At 41.0% G+C, this 25,433-nt stretch overlaps 2 protein-coding genes across 8 annotated transcripts; both read left to right on the top strand.

The window, feature by feature from the left end:
- Positions 1-220: 220 nt before the first annotated feature.
- Positions 221-15,013, top strand: LOC137787559 (sorting nexin-14-like). 7 transcript variants are annotated; one of them, XM_068580137.1, is made up of 31 exons: positions 221-491; positions 662-845; positions 980-1,100; positions 1,397-1,470; positions 1,928-2,006; positions 2,109-2,152; positions 2,254-2,341; positions 2,425-2,509; positions 2,592-2,748; positions 2,943-3,018; positions 3,253-3,297; positions 3,414-3,494; positions 3,762-3,876; positions 4,252-4,407; positions 4,508-4,632; positions 5,341-5,399; positions 5,906-5,932; positions 6,796-6,942; positions 7,632-7,764; positions 9,238-9,424; positions 9,795-9,878; positions 10,125-10,225; positions 10,719-10,830; positions 10,996-11,036; positions 11,224-11,343; positions 12,087-12,210; positions 12,636-12,800; positions 12,906-13,001; positions 13,138-13,229; positions 13,947-14,003; positions 14,786-15,013. In XM_068580137.1, exons 2-31 carry the CDS (start codon positions 709-711, stop codon positions 14,822-14,824), a joined length of 2,967 nt encoding a protein of 988 aa, XP_068436238.1. In that variant the 5' UTR covers positions 221-491; positions 662-708; the 3' UTR covers positions 14,825-15,013. The 7 variants fall into 7 exon arrangements, with proteins under 7 accessions (XP_068436238.1, XP_068436237.1, XP_068436239.1 ...); XM_068580136.1 differs by having other exon boundaries at positions 222-491; positions 14,783-15,013; XM_068580138.1 differs by lacking the exon at positions 5,906-5,932 and having other exon boundaries at positions 222-491; positions 14,783-15,013.
- A 7,773-nt stretch (positions 15,014-22,786) lies between these two features.
- On the top strand, positions 22,787-24,536 carry htr1b (5-hydroxytryptamine (serotonin) receptor 1B). Its single transcript, XM_068580383.1, has one exon. The coding sequence runs from the start codon at positions 23,194-23,196 to the stop codon at positions 24,325-24,327; it is 1,134 nt and encodes a 377-aa protein (XP_068436484.1). The 5' UTR covers positions 22,787-23,193; the 3' UTR covers positions 24,328-24,536.
- Positions 24,537-25,433: the final 897 nt, after the last annotated feature.

Genomic DNA, 25,433 nt, shown 5'->3' with positions numbered 1-25,433 from the left:
TAACCCGCACATTCTACGTTAGGTTGTAAAAAAACAACGTTAACATGTACACGTTTCCGTGTGTAGTTTTCTTGGGTCACTTCACGGTACGTTATGAACCATTTATATCTAGTGTGTGTGTGTGTGTGTGTGTGTGTGAGTGTGAGAGTGTGTGTGAGAGTGTGAGTATGAGTGAGCAGCCAGTACGCTGCGAGCAGCGGAGGTGACATCACGCGTCTCCTGCGCTGACGACCAGGCAGCAGCCGTGGAAATGACAGCGAGAGTACAGCAGCCATGAGCCTGGCATCTCAGCTTTAGGACCGTCTGTACACAGATGTTGCTGCGTAATTACCTGTAATCCAGCTGCGGCGTTCAGCAGTGTGCGGCACCTCGCCTCTTCAGCGTTGATCCTGTAAACAGCTGCTACCGGCGCATTCATTCTGCAAATTCACGATGGTGTCGCTGCAGGACTACAACGATAACTGGCCCTTAACATCCACCGTACATTTACAGTAAGTGCTGCAGTCTATAAATAAAAACACTACATCAAACTTGATATGTAAACGGAATGAACTGCATAAAATTACACGATTTTGAACTGTGACGTTGTTATGTATCGCTCATGCGCGCCGTTATTTATTAATAGACATGTCGCCATATGATGTCTTCTTTATTTTTTCAGTAATATGTAATAGGCTACACGTAAACAGGCTCCCCAAAGCGAGGAAGATGGGATGCATCAGGGCTTGTCTGCAGAAAATACGACGCACAGTGAAGCTGGACCGGTTCAGAGAGCTGGGTCGACAGTATCCGGTCTTCTGCTTCCTGCTGCTGGTCCTGCTGCTGTCCACTGCCCTTTTAAACAGGCGAGGAGGCTTAAACAGTAGTTATTACTCCCACCAATGTTGCTTCATATAGGGCATCCCTGACATCTATTCTCTTGGTATCCAAAAATGTTTTTACTCATTCACTGGCCATATTTTGTCTTCTATTTTGACAGATATATACACATTATGATGGTGTTTTGGTCCTTTCTGGCTGGAGTCGTCACTTTCTACTGCTCTTTGGGGCCCGAGTCGCTGCTGCCCAATGTCTTGGTCTCCATGAAATCAAAAAACAAGGTACCCCGGAAAACAAGAACTGCTGAATAGAGTAATCTGATACTGAAATGTGTCATAATTGTCATAATCAATTTGAAAATATCATTGCTGCTTTTAAAAATGAGACATCTAAGGTTTATGAGTGATTTCTGAAGACATTTTGGATATGAATTGACATTTCATTGATTGGACACACCATTTCAGATTAAGGAATTTCTGCTGCAGTGAATGATGGGAAATATTAGTATTATTGTAGTATAATAGTACTTGTATAGCATACCTCAGAACGTCCACAGTATGTTAACGTTCTCTTGCAGTTATACCAACAGGAGCTGTTTCCACTGGGCCACAGCTGTGCTGTTTGTGGAAAAATCAAATGCAAAAGGCATAGGTGAGTTATCTGGTTATGTTGATTTTCAATGGTAGCCGAGGATGTGGCTGCAGATTGTTTATGACCTTATCATTTGTGTCAACATGCTGAGTAGGTAAACTCTCAATGCAGACGGACACAAAAGGGCACTAAGAGTTCACTCCATAGACCTGTGACTTTGTACGTTATGCGACTGCATATCTTGTTGTTTCAGTAAGGATGAAGATACAAATCAAGTCATTAATTTGGAAGCAGACAGTAAAGTAGACTGTAGAAAAGAGTCATCTGGATTAATTGAAGAGACACTTTATATAATTCAGAATGTATTGTGTTGGGTTTGCCAACATGCATTCAATGTGCTCATTAATACACTCTTGTTTACCATCTAGTTATGGAAGATGTTACACTGCCCTCTAGTGGTCAGAAGGTATTCTAATGATTTTCTCTGTGATATCTTTGCTTTTTCAATTTCTGATAGACCAACTTTATTACTGGAAAACTATCAACCATGGCTTGACCTAAAAGTTCCTTCTAAGGTGGATGCTTCTCTTTCAGAGGTAATGCATGCATGGATTAAAAATGTGTTGTTATATAGTTACTATTAGATAAATATTGAAGCAAATCATCTCATAGTCCAGTTCTGTTTCATTCTTTTCAAGATTCTGGAGCTCGTTCTGGAAAATTTTGTGTATCCCTGGTATAGGTAAGCCATTTTCTGTATTTTTATCACGCCAGAAACCAAAGTGAGTTGGTATAATGTGGTCAATTTAGTGAGCGACGTAACGGTACAGTGTTTCTTTTCAGAGACATCACGGATGATGAAGCGTTTGTTGACGAGCTCAGAGAGACTTTGCGCTTCTTTGCAGCTGTCTTGGTCCGCCGAACCCAGAAGGTGACAAATTTGACTGCACAGAGTTCAAATCTTGGGATGCTGATTGACTGAACATTATATTTAATCAAATCCTTCCCGCTCAGGTGGATGTGGCATCCCTCATCACACAAAAGCTTCTTAAAGTTTCCATGAAGCACATTGAAATAATAGGCAAAGCCAGACAGAAAGGTATTGCTCATATGCATGACTCATTGAGTCGTTTCTTTGTGTTCGCCATGAAAAGAAAGCAACAAACCTCTCCCCTCTGCAGTAAAGAATGCAGAGTATCTTCAACAAGCTGCCCTGGAGGAATACGGCCCGGACCTCCATGTCGCCCTTCGCAGTCGCAGAGATGAGCTCCTCTACCTCAGGAAGCTGACTGAGATGCTCTTCCCCTACATTCTGCCTCCCAAGGCGACAGACTGCAGGTAAATTAGTGCTGTAACAATACAAGCAGTGCCTCCATGTGTTTGTCATAGTGCAGCACAAAACATCACAGCATCGATGTACATAATTGACCCCCAAAGAAAAAGTCTGACACACTACACAAAAGTAAATACAGATCAGTCTTTACTCTCTCATTTTCTTATTTCCTGCGGCCTTATCTCTTCGCTTCTCTCAGATCTCTTACTCTCCTGATAAGAGAAGTATTGGCTGGTTCTGTCTTCCTTCCTTCAATGGACTACTTGGCTGATCCTGTGAGTGTAGACGCATTAAGGGCAGATTTTCTGTTGTGACTTGAAACCCTGTGCGGATGCGGTTTGTCAGTCCACAACTACATTTGATTTGTTTTCAGTAAGCATGTCAGCTCACATTATTTACCAAGAGCACACAAATGGTGAATAAAGATGATCTTTTTCAGAACATCCAAAATACTTACAATGTTCTACATTTTGTGAACTTACTTCGTGCTTTTTCTTTTCATATTTCAGGACACAGTGAATCATTTACTTTTAATATTCATCGACAACTCCCCTGTAAGTACATCTTAAATTGTGATTTCATCTGCACAGGCAGTGCTATTTACATACTGTGCATTAAAACATTGCGGCATAATGTGTACATGTTTTTGATATCATTTTTGTCCCCCTAGCCCGAAGAAGCCACAGAGGCCACTTCAACATTGGTTCCTTTTCTGCAAAAGTACTCTGATATTCGCAGCAAAAAACCCTCTGTGAGTGTTTCCTCCTATCAAAACATATAAGTACCACCTTCCCAACAAGCCACTCGAGGCTGTGTGCTATGATGTGGTGCTGTCTTCCCAATATGCAGACTTTGAGCGAGCTTCACAAAACGTTGGACAAACTGTTTATAAGAGCACTGCCTTTTTTTTACCTGTGATTTCTGCTCTCTCTCTCTCTCTCTCTCTCTCTCTCTCTCTCTCTCTCTCTCTCTCTCTCTCTCTCTCTCTCTCTCTCTATCTCTCTCTCTCTCTCACAAGGTGCTGAAGTTGGAGTTGAAGGAAATCAGAGAACAGCAAGACCTTCTCTTCCGTTTTATGAACTTCCTGAAGCAAGAAGGGGCTGTTCATGTGCTCCAGTTCTGTCTTGCAGTCGGTAAGTGTGCCCCGAACATTCAGATGGCTTCATACGATACGTTTGCTGCTCTGACATGCATTAAGTAACCTCGCTACGAGGCAGTCAAGCCACACCACAGGAACAAACATCACCTGAAATCCAGCTTTTAAAGTATAAATGCTCTTTAAATATACATAATTGATGTAACTTAGGACAAGTAAGTGTCCTGTTTTTCTTTTTTTGGTTGAATTACCTATGATTCGTAATGTCAACCATTGGCTCTATAGCAGAGTCTAAAAGAAGCACCCTACTCCAACCGCCATCTCACCTCTCAGCCTCTCGCAGTCTGAAGCATCAGCAAAACTCAAAAGGTCCTTTTGGCGGCTGAGATGTTTGACTCTTTTAACTTTTCAGAGGAATTCAACGACAGGATACTGTGCCCAGAGCTGTCTGACACAGAGAAGATGATGCTTCACGAGGAGGTGAAGAAGATCTATGAGACGTACTGTTTGGACGAGAGCGTTGACAAGATCCGCTTCGACCCCTTCATCGTGGAGGAAATACGAAACAGTATGTCAACTACTGAAATGACAATTTCTCAAAGAAAAGCATATGATTACCGTGTATGCATTAAACATGAATGCATTTTTTTTTAAATTGAAATTCCCAGTTGCAGAGGGCCCATATGCAGAGGTGGTGAAACTGCAGACCATGAGGTGTCTGTTCGAGGCCTATGAGCACGTCCTGTCCCTTCTGGAGAATGTTTTCACTCCCATGTTCTGCCATAGTGATGAGGTTAGCGTCCACACCGCCAAATAAATCACTCCACTCACTGTCACCCAGCTTGACAACCCATGCCTGAGGCTCAACCCGATTAATAAATCCCCTCTCTCATATCTGTTGCATCCGTCTGTCATGCTTCTGATTTCTAATTACGGTCCTTTCAAAATCTGCTTGTGTTAGCACAGACTGAACTTTAATATCCTCGACCATTTGAATTTCGTTTGCGTCATATATTTATCAGAAAAGGGTCTGCCAAATGCTGGATATAGAGTTGATTTGGAATTTATTCTCATGCGCTATCCTCTTCCGATCTCTTCGCCACCAACCACTATCGGCCGTGTCATCCATACCAGACGCGCGACTGGCCAATGAGCTCGACGCTGGCATCGTGCCAAGCTGCCAAGCCCAATTTCACCCCTCAGAGCTGTTTCATTGAATACAGCTGGGTGGACCAGCGCTCCGCCATTGTCCACAGCAGGCCGCTCACTGCCTCGCATGAATAGTGTGTCTGGAAAACATTAATACAATTTGATATTTTGTTGCCCCTCCTGTCCCTGCTCCAAAAATAAACCGTGCAGTCATAATTATTATTGTTAAGGCATAACGAAGCCACTTGATTCATAGATCAGTATTTTCCTTAAACGTTGTTTATGATGTGAATTGCTACGTTTGATTGACCTGAAACTGATACTCCTTAATGGTCTCTTTGCATGTCTCCAGTACTTCCGCCAGCTTCTGAGAGGGGCGGAGTCCCCTGCCAGGAATTCCAGGATGAGCAGGTAGTTTTCACTTTACCAATATTTGTCTTTTTGTGTCACAATATAAGCTGAACTATAATGTTTACCAGTATTTTGATTCATCGGTTTGGCACCCGGTACACATTACTTTTGCCAATCTAGTTAAAACAGAGTGCCTCACTGGTAGTTTATATTTTGAGGTCGAACATTTTCTGTATCGTCACCCGCATTCAACCCAAATTCCTTAATCTGTCTGTATTTCACTGATGATTTAACAAACTTCTTTAATGTTCACAACTCCCTGTATCCCAATACCCGTTGTAGTGTGAAGGCAGAATATAGTCGGTCAGCTGCGACAAATATAAATCTTAATATGTCTTACACAGCCTAAAAAAAGCTGTATATCCACATTTAAAAAAAAAAATACTTACGTAGATAAGAAGTGAAGTGACCTGAGAAGGGGATCGACTGTCATGTTTCTATCACGGGGTGCGGTGTGTATGTGGCCACGAGGCCCTGCCACTAACTCCTTGTGCATATTGTTCCAGAAATAGCCTCAGTTTGGATGACATTCGGTGAGTATAAGGCATCGGTGTGCTGATCAAAACAGTGGCTGGCTGAGCAGTGCTGCTGCACGCAAGATTCAAACCTTCATTCTGACCTGATTGGTCGACAGAGAAACATGCTACCTCTTTAACAAAGTCACTGTGCTCTGGGCCCACTGCAACCAGGGCTTCAGTTGAGCAGTAGACAATAATATGAGAATGATATATCATTGTACTGCTAATCTAATCACCCATAAATACATGTTTTATTTGGTGCCTGTGCTGTAAGTGCAAATAAGAGAAGATGGAGAAAAGTGAACGTAATCAGCTCATCACATTAATCATAGCATGAGTCATCATTAATCATATGTTAATTAAGCTAATCAAGAGTGTTGCTGCTAAACACTTGCAATATAGAATCTTAGATTTCAAGGTTGAGGCTTCATTTTGTAATTATTTTCCTGCTACTTTTTTTTTTAATTTCCGAAATGACAAAAGTAAACATCTGAGGAATTTTATGAGGGCTGTTGATTGATTTTTATGTTTCAGTTTTTCCCATAGTTAAGAAAGCAATCTTTTTTTATGAAGGCAGTTTTCAAAGCAGCATGAATTATGCCACCAAAGGAAGACAGATGAGATAAGAAACAATGGGCCTCACTGGCATTAGCATTCTCATAAGAGCCTGAACTCCTTCCATGTCTCCAATTCAGTAACCCCCTTCCACTCTGCCTGTCTGTCCGCCTGTTTCTCCATATATGTATTGCTACCTCCATGCTGTGTCTGTGACTGTGTGTCCAATCTGATTCTGTAACTACCATCCTGCCTGCCCCGGTATGATCCACGGTCCTCTCCCTCCACTTGCCTGTGGGGACGTGACCTTGTTCTGCTTATAGTTCCTGGGACTGGAGCCCTGAGTCCCCGTCCTCACTGTTCACCGCCTCTGGCAGCTCTTCACCTGCATCCTTTAACTCTCTCCATGCCCAGCCCACGTTCACAACTTTCCCATACGGCTCGCTATCCCACCGCCACTCATCACCCAAGTAAGTCGGGGTCCATCCGTGTGTCCCAGGTCGCTCAGTGTGATGTCATGCTGTCCACCTTCCCCTACGTGACCCCAGTCCCAGCCAGACGCCTGCATGGTGGGATTGATGCATGGAATCCTGTTTTTATTTGTCCTTCCTCCAACTGTGTTGTGTTGTTCAGGCTGAAGACTCGTCTGTGGTTTTTCACAATGCAGTGACTTTTCAGTGTTCAGTTTCTTGTGTATTGGGTTGTGTTATATGTTGTTTTTTTTATTTAACGTAATATAACAGGCATTTGCACACACACCTGTGATGTTGTGATTGTCTGGTTCAGTAGCAGCTGATTATACAATATATTTTGAAATCATTCCAATTTGTGATCCACCATCAAACTCGACACCTGTTCATGAAATCACTGTGGCGTGCCGTGTTTGCTTTTGGCCCCGTAGCACTTTTACAACAAACCAGGCATTTCACTGTGAGATGGCTGTGAAGTGACCATCTTGCCTGTGGCTTTGGCTCCCGTTGCTTTTTTCTCCCCCCGTTGTACAGTTGTGAGACCGATGCCATACGTTGCTCCGTGCTTCGCCTCCTGTCCGCTACGGTTCCTTCCATGTCACTCCTCTCAAGCTGCATTCGCTTTTGCTGAAGCCATGCACATCTCCTGCGCCACACGTCGTTTAATAACCTCGCTGTTTGTCCTGTAGGAGCACATCAAAGAGGGGCGAGTCCTTCGGGATCAGCCGCATCGGCAGTAAGATCAAAGGAGTTTTCAAGAGCACAACAATGGAGGGAGCCATGCTGCCATCCTATGGGCTGGTGGAGGGAGAGGATGATATGGTGAGGCTGAGCTAAAAAGATTCTTTCTTTTCATTGAGATGATGTAATGTGTTTGTTATTATACGAACACAATAATTGTTTAGATTAAAACACAAATTCTATTTTCCTGTGTGTGTTTCAGATGTCTCTGATTCGTGTAAACAGTCTAACAAACGAATAGTAGTTACAAAAGTAATAGGACAAAAGCAGTCCTGTACAACAGGGGTTCACAGCCTTTTGTAACTTAAGGCCCACTTCTGTTAAACTACTTCTGAGGATCACCTTCCCAAATGAATCATGAAAAAGACAAAAAAAACAACCCCTGTGCTTTAAATATGCGTCACTGTCACCCGTAATGTGCAAAAATAAATGTCCTGCGTCCCCTCACTCACCTCTGCCTGCCCTAATGAATCCAACTGAAATGTATTCAGGGTCATATGTCTTCATCACAAGGTCCAACATCACTTTTTTGTTAAAAAAAACGATCCATTTTATGTCACTGTATCCGAGGGGACGTTGGCTAGCAAACTGTGGCAAAACGTTTGTCTATCTGATGTGTTGTGATTGAGTTGTGATATTCAAACTTTATCGAAATTATGCTTTGTTGTAATTAATATGTATTTATTTTAAATGTGAAGTATTCTTTATATAAAAAATAACTAGTTTTATAAATTGTCAAATGTATACAAACCATTTGGCAGTATGTTCGTGGCCCACTAGATGGCACTCTGAGCCCCAACAATGAGCCCTGGCCCAGAGACGAGCCGCTCTACAGCAACGCTAGGGAGCACAGAAATGAGCCAAACGGCTCACCGAATATGCCTCCCTTGTGTGAACTGTAGAGTTTTCTGTTTTGATGATATCAGAGGTTTTAGTCTTGGATCACTGCTGTCTAGATTCCCAAGACATTTGCATTCTTTCAGAAAGTGATTGCACACAGTCAAATACATGAAGTACACAGTATCTAGTTATCTAAAGCTCCGCTGGAGCTTTTCCAATATATTCAATTGCTCGTCTGCACAGCATGAGTTTGCATGTTCAATTCACAAAAGGTTGTGTGGATTTCAAAGAGCAAGTATATCCCCATGAAAACACACAAGATTCATGACACTCACTAAGCATCTGCTTTGGTTGAGAGTAACCGGTGTGTTTTCTTATCTCAGTTCTGACTCCTTTTTCTGTGTAGAAAGTGTCTTACTGTTTTACACATTATTATGTATCGGAAAATCAACACATTAACTTAAATAATGACCTAATGGGGGATTTGCTGTGTTTGCTTCTGCAATTCCTCGGTCCCAACTTTTTTCCCCCATTCAATTCAGAACAAAATGAACAAAAAACTAAAACATCTGAGAATTAATGAGTGAGGCCTCCAGCCAGTTCAGCTCTTAAGATTGTTCACAGTGTTTTGCACCCTAACAGGAGCTGTTTTTACCATGACCTATTTCTTCTGAAGACGCTTACTCTACCTGACCTCACTTACTTCCATTAAAGGTGGAGGAAGCCATGATGGTGCTGGAGGATGACTCCCCCATGGAGGCGGCCTCCACCCCAAGCACCCCCCGAAACCTCTCCGCCTGGAACATCACCATCCCGTACATTGATTTCTATGACGACGATGTGAAGAGGGAGAGGATTCCTGTGTTCTGCATCGATGTAGAACGCAACGACCGGAAGGCAGGTGAGGCGGGACAGACTCACTGTTACCTGAGGGGAGGGCGTTGAGGAGGGGGGGTGGGGGGGGTGTGATCAATAATAATAAAGATTATCAATAAAGTGTGATAGTATTGTCAGTTATTGTTTAAAGAAATAATCAAAGACACTAAAAGAAAATTGTATTCAATTTTTATCACGTTAAACAAATGGCGCGCTAATCAGTGATCTTTGAGGATGGCAGGTAAGATTTAGTTTTACTTGGACAGAACTTGTTTACTTGCTCAAACTTATTGCCAAAAACACAAGAGTGAACTATAAGTGACTGCAGTTACCCCTCACTGCCCGTCCAACGTATTAAACGTACTGTTTGTTATCCCTGTTTGTCTTTTCTGCAGTGGGACATGAGACTGAGCACTGGTCCATGTACAGAAGATATCTGGAGTTTTATGTCTTTGAATCAAAGCTCACTGAGTTTCACGGTAAGGTTTCTGTTTGCATTAGAGGGCCTGAGCACTAATCTCTTTTACATTTATTGTTATGTGGAAATAAACCCAAATGTTCTCACAGATTCCAGAGGATTCACACAACATTACCTCCATGTGAACCTTAGCTTTAGGGGTCAAGTATGTTTAAGGGCCCTGCATCATTTAGGAACTCCTTTAGGAAACCACACAACTGTTTCCCCTGTCAAAGTAACAGGAAGCTTGTTCTTTCATTTATTTCAGGCTCATTTCCAGATGCGCAGTTGCCTTCGAAGAGAATCATCGGTCCCAAGAATTACGAGTTCCTCACATCGAAGCGGGAGGAGTTTCAGGAGTACCTTCAGGTAGATACATGAATGGACAGAAGAAGCTACTGTGAGACAAAAAACTAGGTTTAAACAGTGCTCCTAGTGTTGGCTATTAAGTATTACTATGAGTTTACAGGCTAAAGGTCAAGCCAAATAAGTAACACAGAATGTATTTAAGTATACTATTGAAAAACACTGAATGTAATGCATGAGTTTATTCCAGAGGGATTGAAAGTGAGGTAGAAAGTCGGAGACACACTCAGGAATGTGAGGTGCAAAGAAAGAGGATGCAGAATTAAACTGTAAGGACCGCCTGAAGAGGAGCAGGAAGACTTTCTAACTGCACAAAACTAGAAACTTTGTGTCCACACGGCAACCTGAACAATATACTGTCCCTGCTTTGACTCAATTTTGCTTCTAATGTTTCATATATTTAAAAGCCACAGCACTGATTTAAGATCCTCCGTTGTTCCATTTTAGAAGAACACAAATTAACAACAGAATATATTTACATGTGTTTTTCTTGCAGAAACTTCTGCAGCACCCAGAGCTGAGTAACAGTCAGCTTCTCGCCGACTTCCTGTCCCCTTATAGTATGGAGTCTCAGTTCCTGGACAAGATGTTACCGGATGTGAACCTGGGTACAGTATGACCGTGACAAAGTGAGATGCATTATGTTCGGACAGCAGAACATGTTAAAAAGAGAGCCTGACGTTGGCTTGCAGTGAAAATATATTTGAGTTTCAGACGGAGGCTAAATGTGACAGACCCGTGCATCACTAAGATAAAGTATTTATGTTTCACAGGGAAAATCATTAAGTCAGTTCCCAGCAAACTCATAAAAGAGGTAAGAAATGCATTTACTCAGGTGTGAGTGTGTGGCCAGATTTATTCATCTCAATCGTGCATTAAAACATGTTATATAACAGATACATAAGAGAAACTGTCATTGTAATGAAGCGCTCCAAATTTTCTCCAAAGCATGTGAATACTTCTTGTGTATGATATATTGTATCCTGTGCTCTCTCTGTCAGAAAGGGCAGCATCTGGAGCCTTTCATCCAGTCCTTCTTCAACTCCTGTGAATCTCCCAAACCCAAACCGAGCCGCCCTGAGCTCACTATCCTCAGCCCCACCTCGGAAAATGATAAAAAGGTTGGGAATTCAAATGTTTATCCTTCCTCTAATTTTATACTCAACTTTCTGGTTGATAATCCCACTATCCAATTGAGTACAGTTCCATGTTTTAGAGAGTTTTCAGAACACAGTTATGGTTTGCATCGGCCGCTGCACATCACTGTAGGAACTGTTGTTCTTTTTCTTTATTGTCATTGATAATAACACGTTTACAATTGTTTTGAAATGCAGTCCATTCGCCTGGTTGTTTTTAAATAAAAGTCTGAAATACTTTAAAGAAGTAAAGATGGAAATTCAACTTTACAGCCAGTGTGGTTGTTTTAGTTTGAGACATCTTGCCACTTGAGCTTTATGCACATGGTATTCTATCATATTCACACGGGAAAGAATCAAGTCATTCAATACAGTTTCTATTTAAAATTGGTCTCAAAATTGTGATCTGCTCTGGCATCTCTGCATCCCACCTACTTTGGCAAAGAGAGGCTGTGAGTATTCAATATAAAAACTTGCCAGAGGCTGAATCTATCAGATCATAAAAGGCTTCATAAGTTTTGACCTGCTTAAGAGCAATTCAGCCCATTTATGCCCGATTTAATATTAACGTGCACTGAACTTAAGCTTCAGAACAAATGTGTCATTGTCTCAAAATGCAGGGCGAAACCGACTGTCATTCATTTTAAAATCAAGAAAGATTTTTTCAGGATTGTGATCATATTGTTTTGAATTGACTTCAATCTGATCTAAATCCTCAAATTCCCCAGCTCTTCAACGACCTCTTCAAAAACAACGCCAACCGATCGGAGATGACGGAGAAGAGACACAATCAGAACTATTTCCTGGAAATGATCACTGTTGAAGGGCTGTATGACTACTTAATGTTTTTGGGTAAGTAACTTTACCTGGAGCTTTTATGAGCAGTTTGAATATATGTAGTATATCACCACCATTACAACAAAAACATAAGCAGATTTCACAAAGACACAATTTATACAACCAGCCTTAAGGGACATCTGCAATGGGATTATTCAGATTACATTTTATAGTCATTGAACGGTACTAGTACGAGGGCAATGAAATGTAGTTTTATTATGATATTTTGTTTGTTTGTCAGTTGTATTGTAATAATGACGTGTTTTATATGTGTATTAGAACATTACTTAGACTTGTTTAATCTAGTAATACTTTCTATATCCATATAGCACTGTTCAAAAACAAAATAAAACAGGACAAATGTTGCTTTGTTCATGTTCCCCTGGAGCCCTGATACTCACTTCTTCCTCTCGCTTATCCTTTTTCTCTACGATTGTCAGGCCGAGTTGTCTTCCACGTTCCTGACTGGCTGCACCACCTGCTGATGGCGGGCAGGATCCTGTTCAAGAACACGCTGGAAGCCTACACAGATTATTACCTCCAGCTCAAACTAAACCTGGTGGTCCAGGAGCACCGGCTCGTCTCGCTCATCACCCTGTTAAGAGGTATAATGGTGGTGGGGGCGGGGGGATTTTCTTTTCAAGACGTGTATTTTCCAAACATGCTAATTTAATGAGGTGAATTTATTTACAAAATCTTTTCCCTTTCAGACACCGTGTTCTGTGAGAGCAGTACACCCCGCTCGCCCCAAGACAAGCAGAGGAGGGCCAAGAAGACGTTCGAGGAGATGAAGACCTACATTCCAGGTATGCATTCAGCTCTTCAAGGCAGTGTTTTGTAATTTGTAGACCAACTTACTGTTGACATTTCAATTCACGACACAAATGTTCGGCTTTGAGAACATGCGGACTCGCAAGAAACTCACAAGCCACTTATCTGCAGACATTCTGGGGAAATGTATTGGAGAAGAAGCCAAGTATGAAGGGGTGCGTCTTCTCTTTGATGGACTACAACAGCCAGTTCTTAACAAACAGGTACACAAGGACACACACACACACGCACACACACACACACACACACACACACACACACACACACACACACACACACACACACACACACACACACGCAGTATCCTTCACTAACTTTCAGTGAAAGTTATGTAGCCTCCTCAATGAAAGGGTCTGCGTAGCGACAATTACACTTTTTGCAAACCTTTTGGGAATTCAGGTACATGACTCTTAGAGTCAGGTACATGACTCTTAGAGTCAGGTACATAACTCTTCCAAGTTTTTAATCAAGCAGAATGAATGCTTCTATGTGGATATGTAAAAGACAGTCTTTGTTTTTCCAGCATGTTTGTAGTTCTTTTTTTAAATTTTCTTGCATTGCCGTGCAGTGTAGGTGGAATCTAAAAACACAAAAATAGATGAATTGAAGTAAAGTAAAGGGCCCAGTTCTGACCAAACACATGCATCTTCGCCAAAACCTGTTGATGTGGACGTGTTATAAAATGTGTTCGGGAACTTAGACTGCACAAGTTTGTCAAAGAATATTTTGATATAGTTCTGCTGTTGTTAAATCTGACCCCAATTTACTTCAATTCATCAAGAATTATCTCCATATTTGGATGGAGGCATGCGAGAAAATGTATTTTGTTCAACAATTAAAGGTAACAAAGGCTGAGTAAATGATTTACAAATGGTAATAATGTAGGTAAAGTATTCCTTTAATGCTTTATATCTCCCCAGCTGACATATGTGCTGTTGGACATCGCCATTCAAGAACTTTTCCCCGAGCTAAACAAGGTAAACAGATGTTAGCCTTGGTTTCTACAGAAAGATAGAGTCTGAACATCCACCCATCCAAACATTATCTATGCTGGATTAATGTTTGCAGGGTTGCAGCGTTGCAGGGGGAATATTTCTGGACAAAACATTATTAATTGTATTATGTCTGTAAAGGTCATTTTTCACACCTGGAATTAATGAATAAGCTAAATCTATCTATGTATGATGATGTCTGACTAATGACAGACATACTTTTAGAGATTATTATTGTTATAATAAAAAGTATACTTGGTAATAATAATTAAAGTCTGTATAACTCAGATTATAATTGACTGCAGTTAACTGCGATTATAAGCTTGAAGTGATTCAATATTTGCATATTTTTGCCAGAAGACGGTCGTATGGAGTTATAGAGTTCTGTTTTTTCAACCAGGGAGTTATTTGTTTAATGTGTCTTACTATAAATCAGAAACTAATGGCAACGGAAAAAGTTTGTGATTCAATAGATTAAAATCTTCTTTCATATTTTATTTGTGTCAGTGTATATGCGATACTTCAGTTATACATTTATGAGGTTCAAAATGTATATTGTTTGGATATATTTGTGGCTGTTGAAATGTAACACTTTTTTGATGTACAGTGTTAATGTTTGTATTAATTAGATATTTCTCAACATAAGTATTGCGTAATAATAGCAGAATAATATGAACATGCATTGTATTGTATATTTGTCTTCAAAAAGTCATACTGATATAATGGAACGCCTATTAGCGCTTACGCTGTGTCTGTTTCCTCAGCAGGTGCAGAAGGAGGCGTCTGTGATGGCTCCGTGGATGTAAAATGGACTTCAGTGGACATGAGCTGACGTGCTTTCTAGGAATAAAACTAAGCCTGAAGAGACTTGGTTGCCTGAAACTAATATATAGATCACATGTACAGTAACTGTCTTGGATGCCAGAGCCAGAACACAAGGCTTCTCATGCTTTATGTATCATTTATTTAGCAAAAATAAATTATAGAAATAAAAAAATGACACAACAGTGTAATGTCTTCACTATCAATGTCAACAATGTCAACGTTTGCATCTGTTTGACAGAGTACACTTAAGATGAGTTACTTGTTTCTTCTATTTCCCACTGGGATATGCTCGCCTCACATTATAGCTTCCCACACCTCGAGTTTGAAAAAGAGTCACTGTGAAAATACTTTGATCTGCTTCCGAGTCCAGGCACAATGTTGTTTAAGTTTTGAAAGATCTATAATCTATTAAGTCATCGATAGCTAGCTGACTGTGCGATTATTGGGTGATAAAGGCTGATAAGAGACATTTGAAAGAATGTGGATGTCCAAATCAAACTGCTTTCATGATTTAGAGCGACTGCATGTGGGAATGTTTCATTTAATACATAAAAGCTTTTACAGAGTAAATGAACACTAATCTTATTTAGTTCAATAGAATGCACACATATGGAAGTCCATTTACATCACTAAAAGAAAAAATGATCAGATAAAAAGTCATAATTATGAGATAAGAAAGCCACAATTATGAGATAGAAAGTCCAAATAATCTGATATGTCATAATCTCAGCAATCATTTCAGCAATGTAATAATACATTGTCGTAGTAACAGCAGACTAGCTAAATGTTCCCGGGCCATGACGCAGGATGTAACTGTTGTGATCTTCAAGCAGATTTATGACACATGTTTTGGGCGTGTGCTAAACTTGGACAGTGCTATGTTTTTAATATCTTAACTTAAATTACAACGATGCCCTCTTCTGGCAATCTTTGGAATCACAGCCAAGCACATCCCATACCAAAGAGAACGATATTACTGCCTCTCCCGCTCTTCTGGCGCATCGTAGAATACTTCTTGCTTGAAAGTCTCAAAACTCACCATCTCAGTCTGCCTGGCTTTAGGATGTAATGTTTATCTTGAGTCTTAAAAAAACTGTAATGACCAATTCACTAAGAAATGGCAGCCTTTCATTTCATATTCTAAACCGGTCAGAATATATATATATATATATATATATATATATATATATATATATATATATATATATATATATATATATATATATATATATATATATAGAACCATCATCCTAATTTATTATAACCCATTTGATTAGTTGTTTCCACAATGCCATTTACTTAATCAATGTGTAAAAAACAACAATTTGCAATATATAAAAGAACTTGAAAGTTGACTTTGACTTGGATGTGATGACAAAACAGTGTTTAATTGATTTTGAACAAAAGTATTCTTGGTGTTTTTCTCTGGATTAATATGTCAGCGAGAGGTGAGCAATGCCAAAAGAGAATAAGATGGACGAGATTTAGCGTCATTTAGACACCAGCCTCCTTGAGGGAGCTTGATCCAGTATAGTATTGTCTGTATATTTGCTACCAAGTAGTAATATCTAAAATATCTGAAGAGAAAATTCCTTGAGATCGATGTCTTTGTGACCATCACCCAGCAGCACCCCTTAGTGGAGAGACTGGGACTAAACCAATAAAAGGTTACTCAAAGAGAAGCATTGTGACTTTGAAATGTGTTCTCCTCATGAATTAAATATTAAAAGTCTCTATTAAAAAAGAAAAAGGTGTTTGGTGCATATCAACTGCTAAAGGTTGCATCTGGTGCAGTACGACACAGGAGTTGACACAGTTACACAGATGGCTTCGTACTTGTGAGGCGATTGTGTACACACACACACACACACACACACACACACACACATGCACACACACACACACACACACACACACACACACACACACACACACACACACACACCTGTGATGTTGTGATTGTCTGGTTGACTACACACACAGACACACGCACACACACACACACACCTGTGATGTTGTGATTGTCTGGTTGACTACACACACACACACGCACACACACACACACACACACACACACACACACACACACACACACACACACACACACACACACACACACACATACACACACATTTTCATTTGCGTAGTCATTTTTGGAGCCATCAAGGAGCTACACTGTTGCACTGAATGTTCCTTCATTACAATGAACTCAGGCTCTGTAATAGTAGACATTGTTCCATGCCTCAGGTTCCTCAAAGCACTTAATCTGCTTGGATACATCTGTATTCTGAATTTAAGCCTACAGAAAACATTTTCATTTCATCTCTCCATGGGAAGTGAGGCAAGAAGTGTACCCAATAAGTCAATAAAACATCTGTTCTTGCACTGCTTCATTCTTTAAACCTTTAATTTCTAACGTATGCATTCACATGTGCATTACTTACATATCAATGTTTCTCAGGGATTATCCACAGCCTGGATTTTTCCCATATTGCTGACAGGGTGATGTAGTTCAGTGATGCTTGTTCCTGACTTCCACCAGGTGCCTGTCCTGCTTAATAACCTCTTCTTTTCAAACTCCACCAGCCCTCACCCACACCACCTCCATGTGCTCTGTTAGCACTAGTGCGCCCACTCAGGAGTAGGCTGGTCGCCTCCTCTCACTAGCGCCCTGTGTCTCTTCCTGCACACAAACCTCACACATACAGTATATAAGTAAACACACACGCTCACACACATAGACAGACAGCTTGCACCTCCAGGAGCCACAATCTCATGCTCACATAATCAAATCCTATTCTCCTCATATCACAGAGGACCATATCAATTACAATGTTTGCAATCTATACCGGCGGGTAATCTTCCTTTGATTGTTCAAATGAGGCCATCTGTGATACTGTAGCAGCATGCTGTGAATATTTAGAGAGTGAATGGTATGCATTATGCAACAAAACCTCAGTGACTGACACAATGGAATCACTGCAGCATCATCGGCAGGGCTTAATAAATCAATTCTACGCTTCGTCTTTTCCTATTCAAAGCGTAGACCGGTTCCAGCTCTAAAAAAAATGCTGATAAAACTCATAACTGCCTGCAGTCAGTCTCCCATCTGACCATGCAGTCTCCAAATGGACTCGTCTACTTCCACTCAAGCCAAAATGAGTCTGACCGCAGTAAAAACAGACCCGTTTTCCATCATCACCACTTAATTCATTTCCTGTCACATGATTTCTTTCGGGGAATATCATTCTGACCTATATAGTGCATTTAAGGATACACTTTCCCCTCCTCTACTTCCCGGTAGCTGTGTGCTGAAATGCGTGAGCAGCCCTGTGACCCACACAGTACTTACAGGAAAGGAGCTCCCAAACAGTGGCACAGTCCCTTCCCCATGTGGTGCCACCAGCTCCCTTATATGATCATCACATTTGGGAAAGTTAGAACCCCAAAAAGCCTCCAGTTGTAAGTAGGAGCGCATGTCTCTCCCGATTCATTTTTAGCAGCGGGCCTTGGAGGGCTGATTGGCAGAGCAGGAGGCACCATATGCCACCAGCCCAGGCTGGGGCACGCTGCAGTGGGACGGTTATTCAACTCAAGATGTGGCCTATATTTGATTCTTTCATTGTCAGGCAGCCTTCAGATGGCATTAAAATGCCACAAAATAGTACAGAAGTGTTAACTGTAAAATGTATTTAAGTATAGGAAGTAAAAGTCATTGTTGTGTTCAGTAAGTGAGGATTCAAACCCAGACACAGGGAGTGAGGTTTTAAGAGAAAGGGACTGCGTATCACATCTTTTTTCACTTTACTTTCTGTACATACTGCAGCTGCCCTTACAAAGTAACATGTCGCATGCAGTTTGCATTCAATTGGGACATCATACTTCCTCATTACGTTGCACCTTCGACTTAGACCATTTTGCTCGGACTATATATCCGGATTGTGGGTCAGAATAGAAGCATACAACCGAATGCATACAACCAGATGCAGAAAAGGAGAAAAAGGTGAATAACAAAGCACAGACAAGGATACGTTACAGTTACAACTATCACTAAGTGGCCTGAGCCCAAGTCGCCAGCACTAGAGTTGAAACAACAATCTGGGGATGAGAGGACGTTGAGCCGCAGTAGACGCGGCGCTGATGAGCAGGTGGAACGCAGCTGTGCCGTCTGGACAGGTGAGGGGAGAGAGCCGTAATAATCAGGAGCTGGGAGAGTGACCACAACACATACAAACAGACGGGGGAGGGGCGGAGGGGGGGAACAGGTGCACAGCCGTGTCAGTTGTATATTATGGGATGGTTATTACCATTCATTGATGTGTAAGCAGCAATTTAAAAGACTAGTCTACTTCACTGATTTAGCGTTGCTATAGCTAGGATCAAAATCTTATTTATTCCTCTTCCTTCTCGAAACCAGGTGCTTACATTTCCCACAATGCAATTTGACTTTTTAGAGGCTACAGAGGTTTGGTAAACTCAGTGCTTTCTCAATTTTGAACACCAGAATATTTTCATTGTCCCGATCCCTTCACCTCTATAATTTAACTCTCTTGAAAATAATTCTAGCATTTTAACTGTAATGGACAACTTAAGAATATTGTAAATAAACAGAGAAATAGATTCAATGCTTTTTAAATGCAGATTTCCTGCAGACACGGCTGTACACATGAAATACTACATGGCTGATCTGCTCCGCTTGGTCATTTCTACCGTGTCTCATCACGTAAACACTCGGATAAGAAGGAGTCGTTCCCTACAGCGATGGATTTGGGTTGGTGGAGAGCGACAGTTGAATCTCTTAACAAGGGATCTGCCCTGATTTTGGGTTTGCCCTATTTGGTCTAGAAATAGATGACCACAATAACAAAAAGGTCACTGACACATGGTGCTGATTAAACTTCCGTCAGAGAGTTTAATAGTGTAAATAAGTGAAGTGTGTGAATCTTAATTTCTTGCTGCTGTAACTTCATGTGAAATATTTCTCACCTGACTCTGCAGTTTTTCTCAGCTCATCTTTCAACTCATTGTTTTGGTTTGGATCGCGGACAATGGAGACCTACTACAGTTTATATTGAATACCACTATTCTCTTGTGGAAGCTTCTTGGCTTGATCCATTTATGAACCGACCAAACACATTTTGTATTTAAATAACACCGTATTTCCCCTGTCAGGTATAAACTATGTTTTAGTTATAATTTGAGTCAGATCAAGAGGGTAAACTGAAGTACAAGTGAGCTTCTTAAAATCAGATTATCATTTCTAAATTACATCAATTTACACAAATGTATGGTTTCATTATAAAACAAACATATTTTTTGTATTTCACTATCTGGGGAACTCAGATGACATAAACAAATAACTCGTTTGCACACCGCAGGGCTCCAACTCGTTTATTACATCTAGCTAATTATGTGTTTATTTCATAATAACTTTTGGCTCGGCACCTGCTCTCTTCAGTTAAAATGTGCACGCATACTCCTACTCGAAAGCTTTGAGTACCCATTTGTTTTAATATTCAAGCAACATTCATCACATACAAAAACAAACTGTCTTGAAAACATCCACATCGTCCAGTGCTTGTATGTGGTGTATTATATCGCCTTTAAGGCGTGCTGGATACCTTATTACCGGAGTAAAAATAGGACGTTCGGGGCCAGTGGGAGATTGGATATGGCCCCGAACAGCTACTGTGCTGCGCTGCAGCGTGTTGTGTGATGAGGGGAGATAACAGAAACAGACTCACAGAAATTGTCCCCATGCTGCTGCTGCTGCCACTGAACTGGGTCACTCACACTGCCACCTTTTCACACAGGAAACCACAACTAGGAACCAAAACATAGTATCACATTAGAATGGCCAAAAAAAGAGTGTGTGTTTTTGTGTAAGCGGCGATAATGGGGGCTGTGTTTTCATGCATTAATGCATTAGCGGGGCCAGGCGGTCACGGTCAGTCAAGGGACACTCGTGACCTCGCAGGGTCCGTTTCACTGAGCACTGCCTCTCGGTGCTCTCTGCTGAGCTCGGATGCAGAGAAATGTCTGTTTGTCACTGTCACTCGAATTCAAGCGCAAAACATAAAATAACTCTACTTATGTTTTTGCTGACTTGGCAATTTGGGATGGCCAACGTGACCAAAATATACAATATGATCAATTTCAAATGCAAAGTTGATGGTGGCCGTCTCCCCTCAAAAGCAATGATCTGGGAACAGAGAGAAAGCTCATTGCTTATGTGACTTTCAAAGGTATTTATGTCACATATGAGTCAATAAAAAAGTCTGTAATGTGTTTCTGTGTGTATGAGTGCAGGTGTAAGCTGCTTATAAAGTAAAAATGAAATGCAGGAAAACTGAATTGCACATGAATGCACTGTTACAGACATCGGTCAAAGACGTGCATCTGTTCCCTCAAAAAGCCCTTGCTGCTGTTATTCCAGGGTGACATTACTCGATCCGTCCAGCAGCACGCCTTGTTTAGAGATTATAATGGACCGCCACCTTTTTGTGTTACAGATTGTTCGTTTAAACTCCAACCAGTGCAGATGAATGCGTCGTTAATTTGCACCTCAGTGAGATACCTTCAAGCTACATGAAACTCTAAATAATGCCTAACCGTTCGACACAAATGCTCTTGCCGTTTTTGTTTTTTTTAAGTGCTGTCTGGAGTTCACAACAAAGGTTAATGTAACTGCTGATGCTTGGCGGGTACTTTATGGGCTCTTATTGCAGTATTTTTTTTATTTACATTTTATTATATTTACTTTATGGAGTTAAATTTTTATTATTTTTCAGTCTTTCCCCCAACATAATTATGTAAAAGGATTTGAAGCATTTCCTGGTCAATGAACCCAATAAATGGAATAATCAAAACTAATTCATTTTTGGTGTCTGGCCAAAGTTTTGCTCCGGTGTGATCAGCCTCTTGTTTTTGTCGTGTGCATTTTGTGCATTCAACGTGCTGCTTAGTGGTTGTTGGCTGTCTTTGTGTTTTTTACCTGCAGTCCATCATACAGGGATGCGATTCCCTTGATGGTTGGCCAAAGTTTAACTGCTATGATGTAATTAATACACAAGTATGGTGGCTCCACTTCTCCATAAAGCACTCATTATAAAGGTTGACATAATTCATGGCATTATGCTTTATCATGTTCTAAATTCAGACCTTTTCATTATGGAAAACTGACACAACTGTACCAACTGCTTTCGTAAAAAAATATGGCAACACTTCATTTAGCATTAATGCACATATACACATATAAACACAAAGACAATATGAGTTGTAAGCAGACAGGAGTGAATAACAACTCCTGTGGGTACCGATAAATTGAGGACGTTGTATAAATAAGTAATGAGTCACACATATGGAATATTTCACTTTTAGATAAGTTTTACTTTTTGACAAAATCTGTACATTATTAAACAATTCCTCTTTACGCAATGCTTTGCACAACAACATCACTGTGTTATGAATAATTTATTGAATGTTAATATATTCCTTATAATGCTGTTATTAAACATGTTATCATCCTTTATTAATCCTTTACTAACATTAATAATCAGAGACTTAATGGCTTATTGAAAAGGTAGAAAGTTGTGACACTTTATTAATGACTTGACTGTTAAAGACTCAATAGTTAATCCCCCCAAGGATTAATAATGAATAATCTCCAGCATCAGCAACAAAACCAGGAGTTACACAAACCATTTATAAAGGTTGACTTATTTGAAAGTATATTCTGCATTCTGTGTCATAAAAAACGGTATTTTATGGTGTGCATGTGACAAACAGGAGCCACTGGGCACTATGACCCAGCAGATAGCCTACTCTTCACAGAGAGAGGAAAAACAAGGCTGCGATGATCAGTGGCGCTTGTTGATGTCAGAGTCTGTATAAAAGTGAGACTTGGGGTTGGCTCACCATTCAACCACAGGGGGTCTGGGGAAAAACAGCTCTGGAGAACTTCTGCCCTACATGCGGATTATCTGTGACATCTGCCCAGATGTTGGGACATCAGAACGCTCTGCTCATCATTTATATTTACACACAAACCTTTTCTGTTTTATATTTTGTCTACAACAGTTGAGAAGTTTTCTTTTATGGCTACAAAAAGGAAAAGTTTAAATAGCGGGGAATGGATATCTGCTTCCACAATGTGGCATCTGCACACCCAAACCTGATGCAGCAGAACACAATGAGCTTGAAAGGAATCTATTTTTATGTTTCAGACTGATTATGACAGTCATCTGACCAGATGGAACGGTTAAGAAGACTTCTATTAGGAGGAACGACACCCTGAATGCCAGACATCTCAGAGGGCGACACAAAATATGAGAAAAAGTGACTAAAAGTGATGGAGCGCTCCGATCAAGTCGAGCCAACTCCGCCGGTGAACACCACGAACGGCAGTTTCATAACAGATTCATCGATTGAGCATCTCAGCGCAGAGAGTCTCGCCTTTCAGATCAGTGTGGCGGGGATTCTCTCCGTTATTACACTCGCCACAACTTTATCCAACGCGTTCGTCATAGCAACTATCTCCCAGTCGAAGAAATTGCAAACTCCTGCGAACTTTCTGATCGCCTCTCTGGCTATCACCGACCTGCTCGTGTCCATTCTGGTGATGCCCATTTGCGTCTTATACACGGTCATCCACACCTGGACGCTGGGGCAAATCGTCTGCGACATCTGGCTCTCCTCGGACATAACGTGTTGCACGGCGTCTATCCTGCACCTGTGCGTAATTGCTTTGGATAGGTACTGGGCCATTACGGACGCGGTGGAGTACTGCAAAAAGCGCACGCCGGGGCGCGCAGCCGGGATGGTGGCCACAGCCTGGGTCATCGCCATCTCCATCTCCCTGCCGCCTCTCTTCTGGAGGCAGGTGAAGGCGGATGAGCTGACCAGCTGCAGCGTCAACACGGATCATATTTTCTACACCATCTACTCCACCTTCGGGGCTTTCTACATCCCCACCTTGCTGCTTATTGTCCTCTACGGACGGATATACGTCGAGGCCCGGAAACGGATCCTGAAGCAGTCCCCCAAGAAGTTGGGGAAGAGACTCACCTCGGCGCACCTGGTCACCAACTCCCCTGGATCCGTGGCGTCCACAACCTCTCTGCAGTGCGGGAGACACGACACCCAGTCCAGCGACACCGGGTCTTCGACGAGCGAGAACCAGGTGAAAGTTACGGTGTCGGATGCGCTTTTGGAGAAAAAACGCATTTCAGCAGCCAGAGAGAGAAAAGCGACCAAGACTTTGGGGATAATCCTCGGTGCTTATATCGTTTGCTGGCTGCCGTTTTTCATTTACACATTGGTGGTGGCCATGTGTGACACGTGTTTTAACCCCGAGTTGTTTGACTTTTTCAACTGGTTGGGCTATCTGAACTCCCTTATCAACCCGATCATATACACAATGTCCAATGAGGACTTCAAGAAAGCTTTCCATAAACTTGTGCGCTTCAGATGCTGCCGGTCGTAAACGAATGTTCCTTCAGTCTCCAATAAGCTTGATTGATGTATTTTTGGATATGAAGTTCAAAAAATGTATGAGAATATAGAATAGTAAGAGTGCAATAAACACTATAACTGGTGGGATTCGTATATAAGAGCTGTCGGAAAAAGTAAAAAACAAACAACCATCCATCTTTCTCATTTGGTCCGGATTTAAAATGACACATTTTAGTAAAAAAGAAAGTAAATTGTTCCCTATGGATTTAAAGCTCAAACTTATTACAATTATAAAACAAGATTTTATTTTGAAAGAGTGCAGGAGAAGAAATTAAACTTTATGCACCTCACACAGTCACTAAAACGTGCCATAAAGCTCCTCTTCAGAGCAAATGTGATACAGTGCTGCTGATTCAGTGATGGTTGTTTGCATCTGTATATTCCTGTTTGTATTTACCGGTGCTTATTTTTCGACGACTGACAGATTAATGTGAGGAGCAGCAGAGATCATAACATCTTGCCATGATAAGTAAAGAATATATTAAACAATTATGTGTTCAAAAATGGTGGTTTTATTTTGAAAACTACATCAATATATCTATGTATTGTGAGAAATGATAGCAGTGGCATACATTTCTATTATGGGCTGCTTGCTGCCACCCTATATGGGTGTCTTTTGTTCTTTACAAAGGCACACTCGCAGTTGAAAAAAAGACAAAAGATTCATATCAGTGTCAAACAAAGAAACTGCAGCTAATATTTACCCAGCAGAGCTGAAACTGATTATAGTTCAATTTTGCTGAACAAACACCACCTTGTTTTACTGTGTGTGTCTGTTTGCTGCTACATTAAATCTGTATCTACAGCATGTAATGTTCATGTGTGAAATGGTTTGCCACCTCCTGGCTACAGAGACTGGCCTGCGGAGCTCCAAAAATAATGCTGAGGATGTGTCAGCGTTATATAAAATAAAAGTATGTTGTTCTAAGATTTGATCTGTTCACATTCAGAGACGCTGTGCAATAAAGGCTTTACAGTATTTATTTTGTCCTATGAGTGGGAGTTTTAATGCAGTTTTAATTAAAGTCTCTTCAAAACCTCCAAGTCAGCAGTGAAAAAATGTCTTTCATTATTGTT

The sequence above is a fragment of the Clinocottus analis genome, unplaced genomic scaffold (assembly GCF_023055335.1).
Source record: "Clinocottus analis isolate CAN_PGR_092001 unplaced genomic scaffold, fCliAna1.0.p SCAF_17, whole genome shotgun sequence".
In the NCBI taxonomy this organism is placed as follows: Eukaryota; Metazoa; Chordata; class Actinopteri; order Perciformes; family Cottidae; genus Clinocottus; species Clinocottus analis.
Note: the sequence above shows the minus strand (reverse complement) of the source record. Positions and strands in the feature narration are given on the sequence as shown.

What these genes read in the sequence shown, in the direction of transcription:
- htr1b (XM_068580383.1), top strand. Translation starts at nt 23,194, where the DNA reads ATGGAGCGCTCCGATCAAGTCGAGCCAACTCCGCCGGTGAACACCACG.
- LOC137787559 (XM_068580136.1), top strand. Translation starts at nt 709, where the DNA reads ATGGGATGCATCAGGGCTTGTCTGCAGAAAATACGACGCACAGTGAAG. An exon ending in TGGAGGGAGAGGATGATATG is followed by an intron (nt 7,765 to 9,237) that starts GTGAGGCTGAGC and finishes CTTCCATTAAAG; the next exon opens with GTGGAGGAAGCCATGATGGT. An exon ending in GTTACCGGATGTGAACCTGG is followed by an intron (nt 10,831 to 10,995) that starts GTACAGTATGAC and finishes TATGTTTCACAG; the next exon opens with GGAAAATCATTAAGTCAGTT.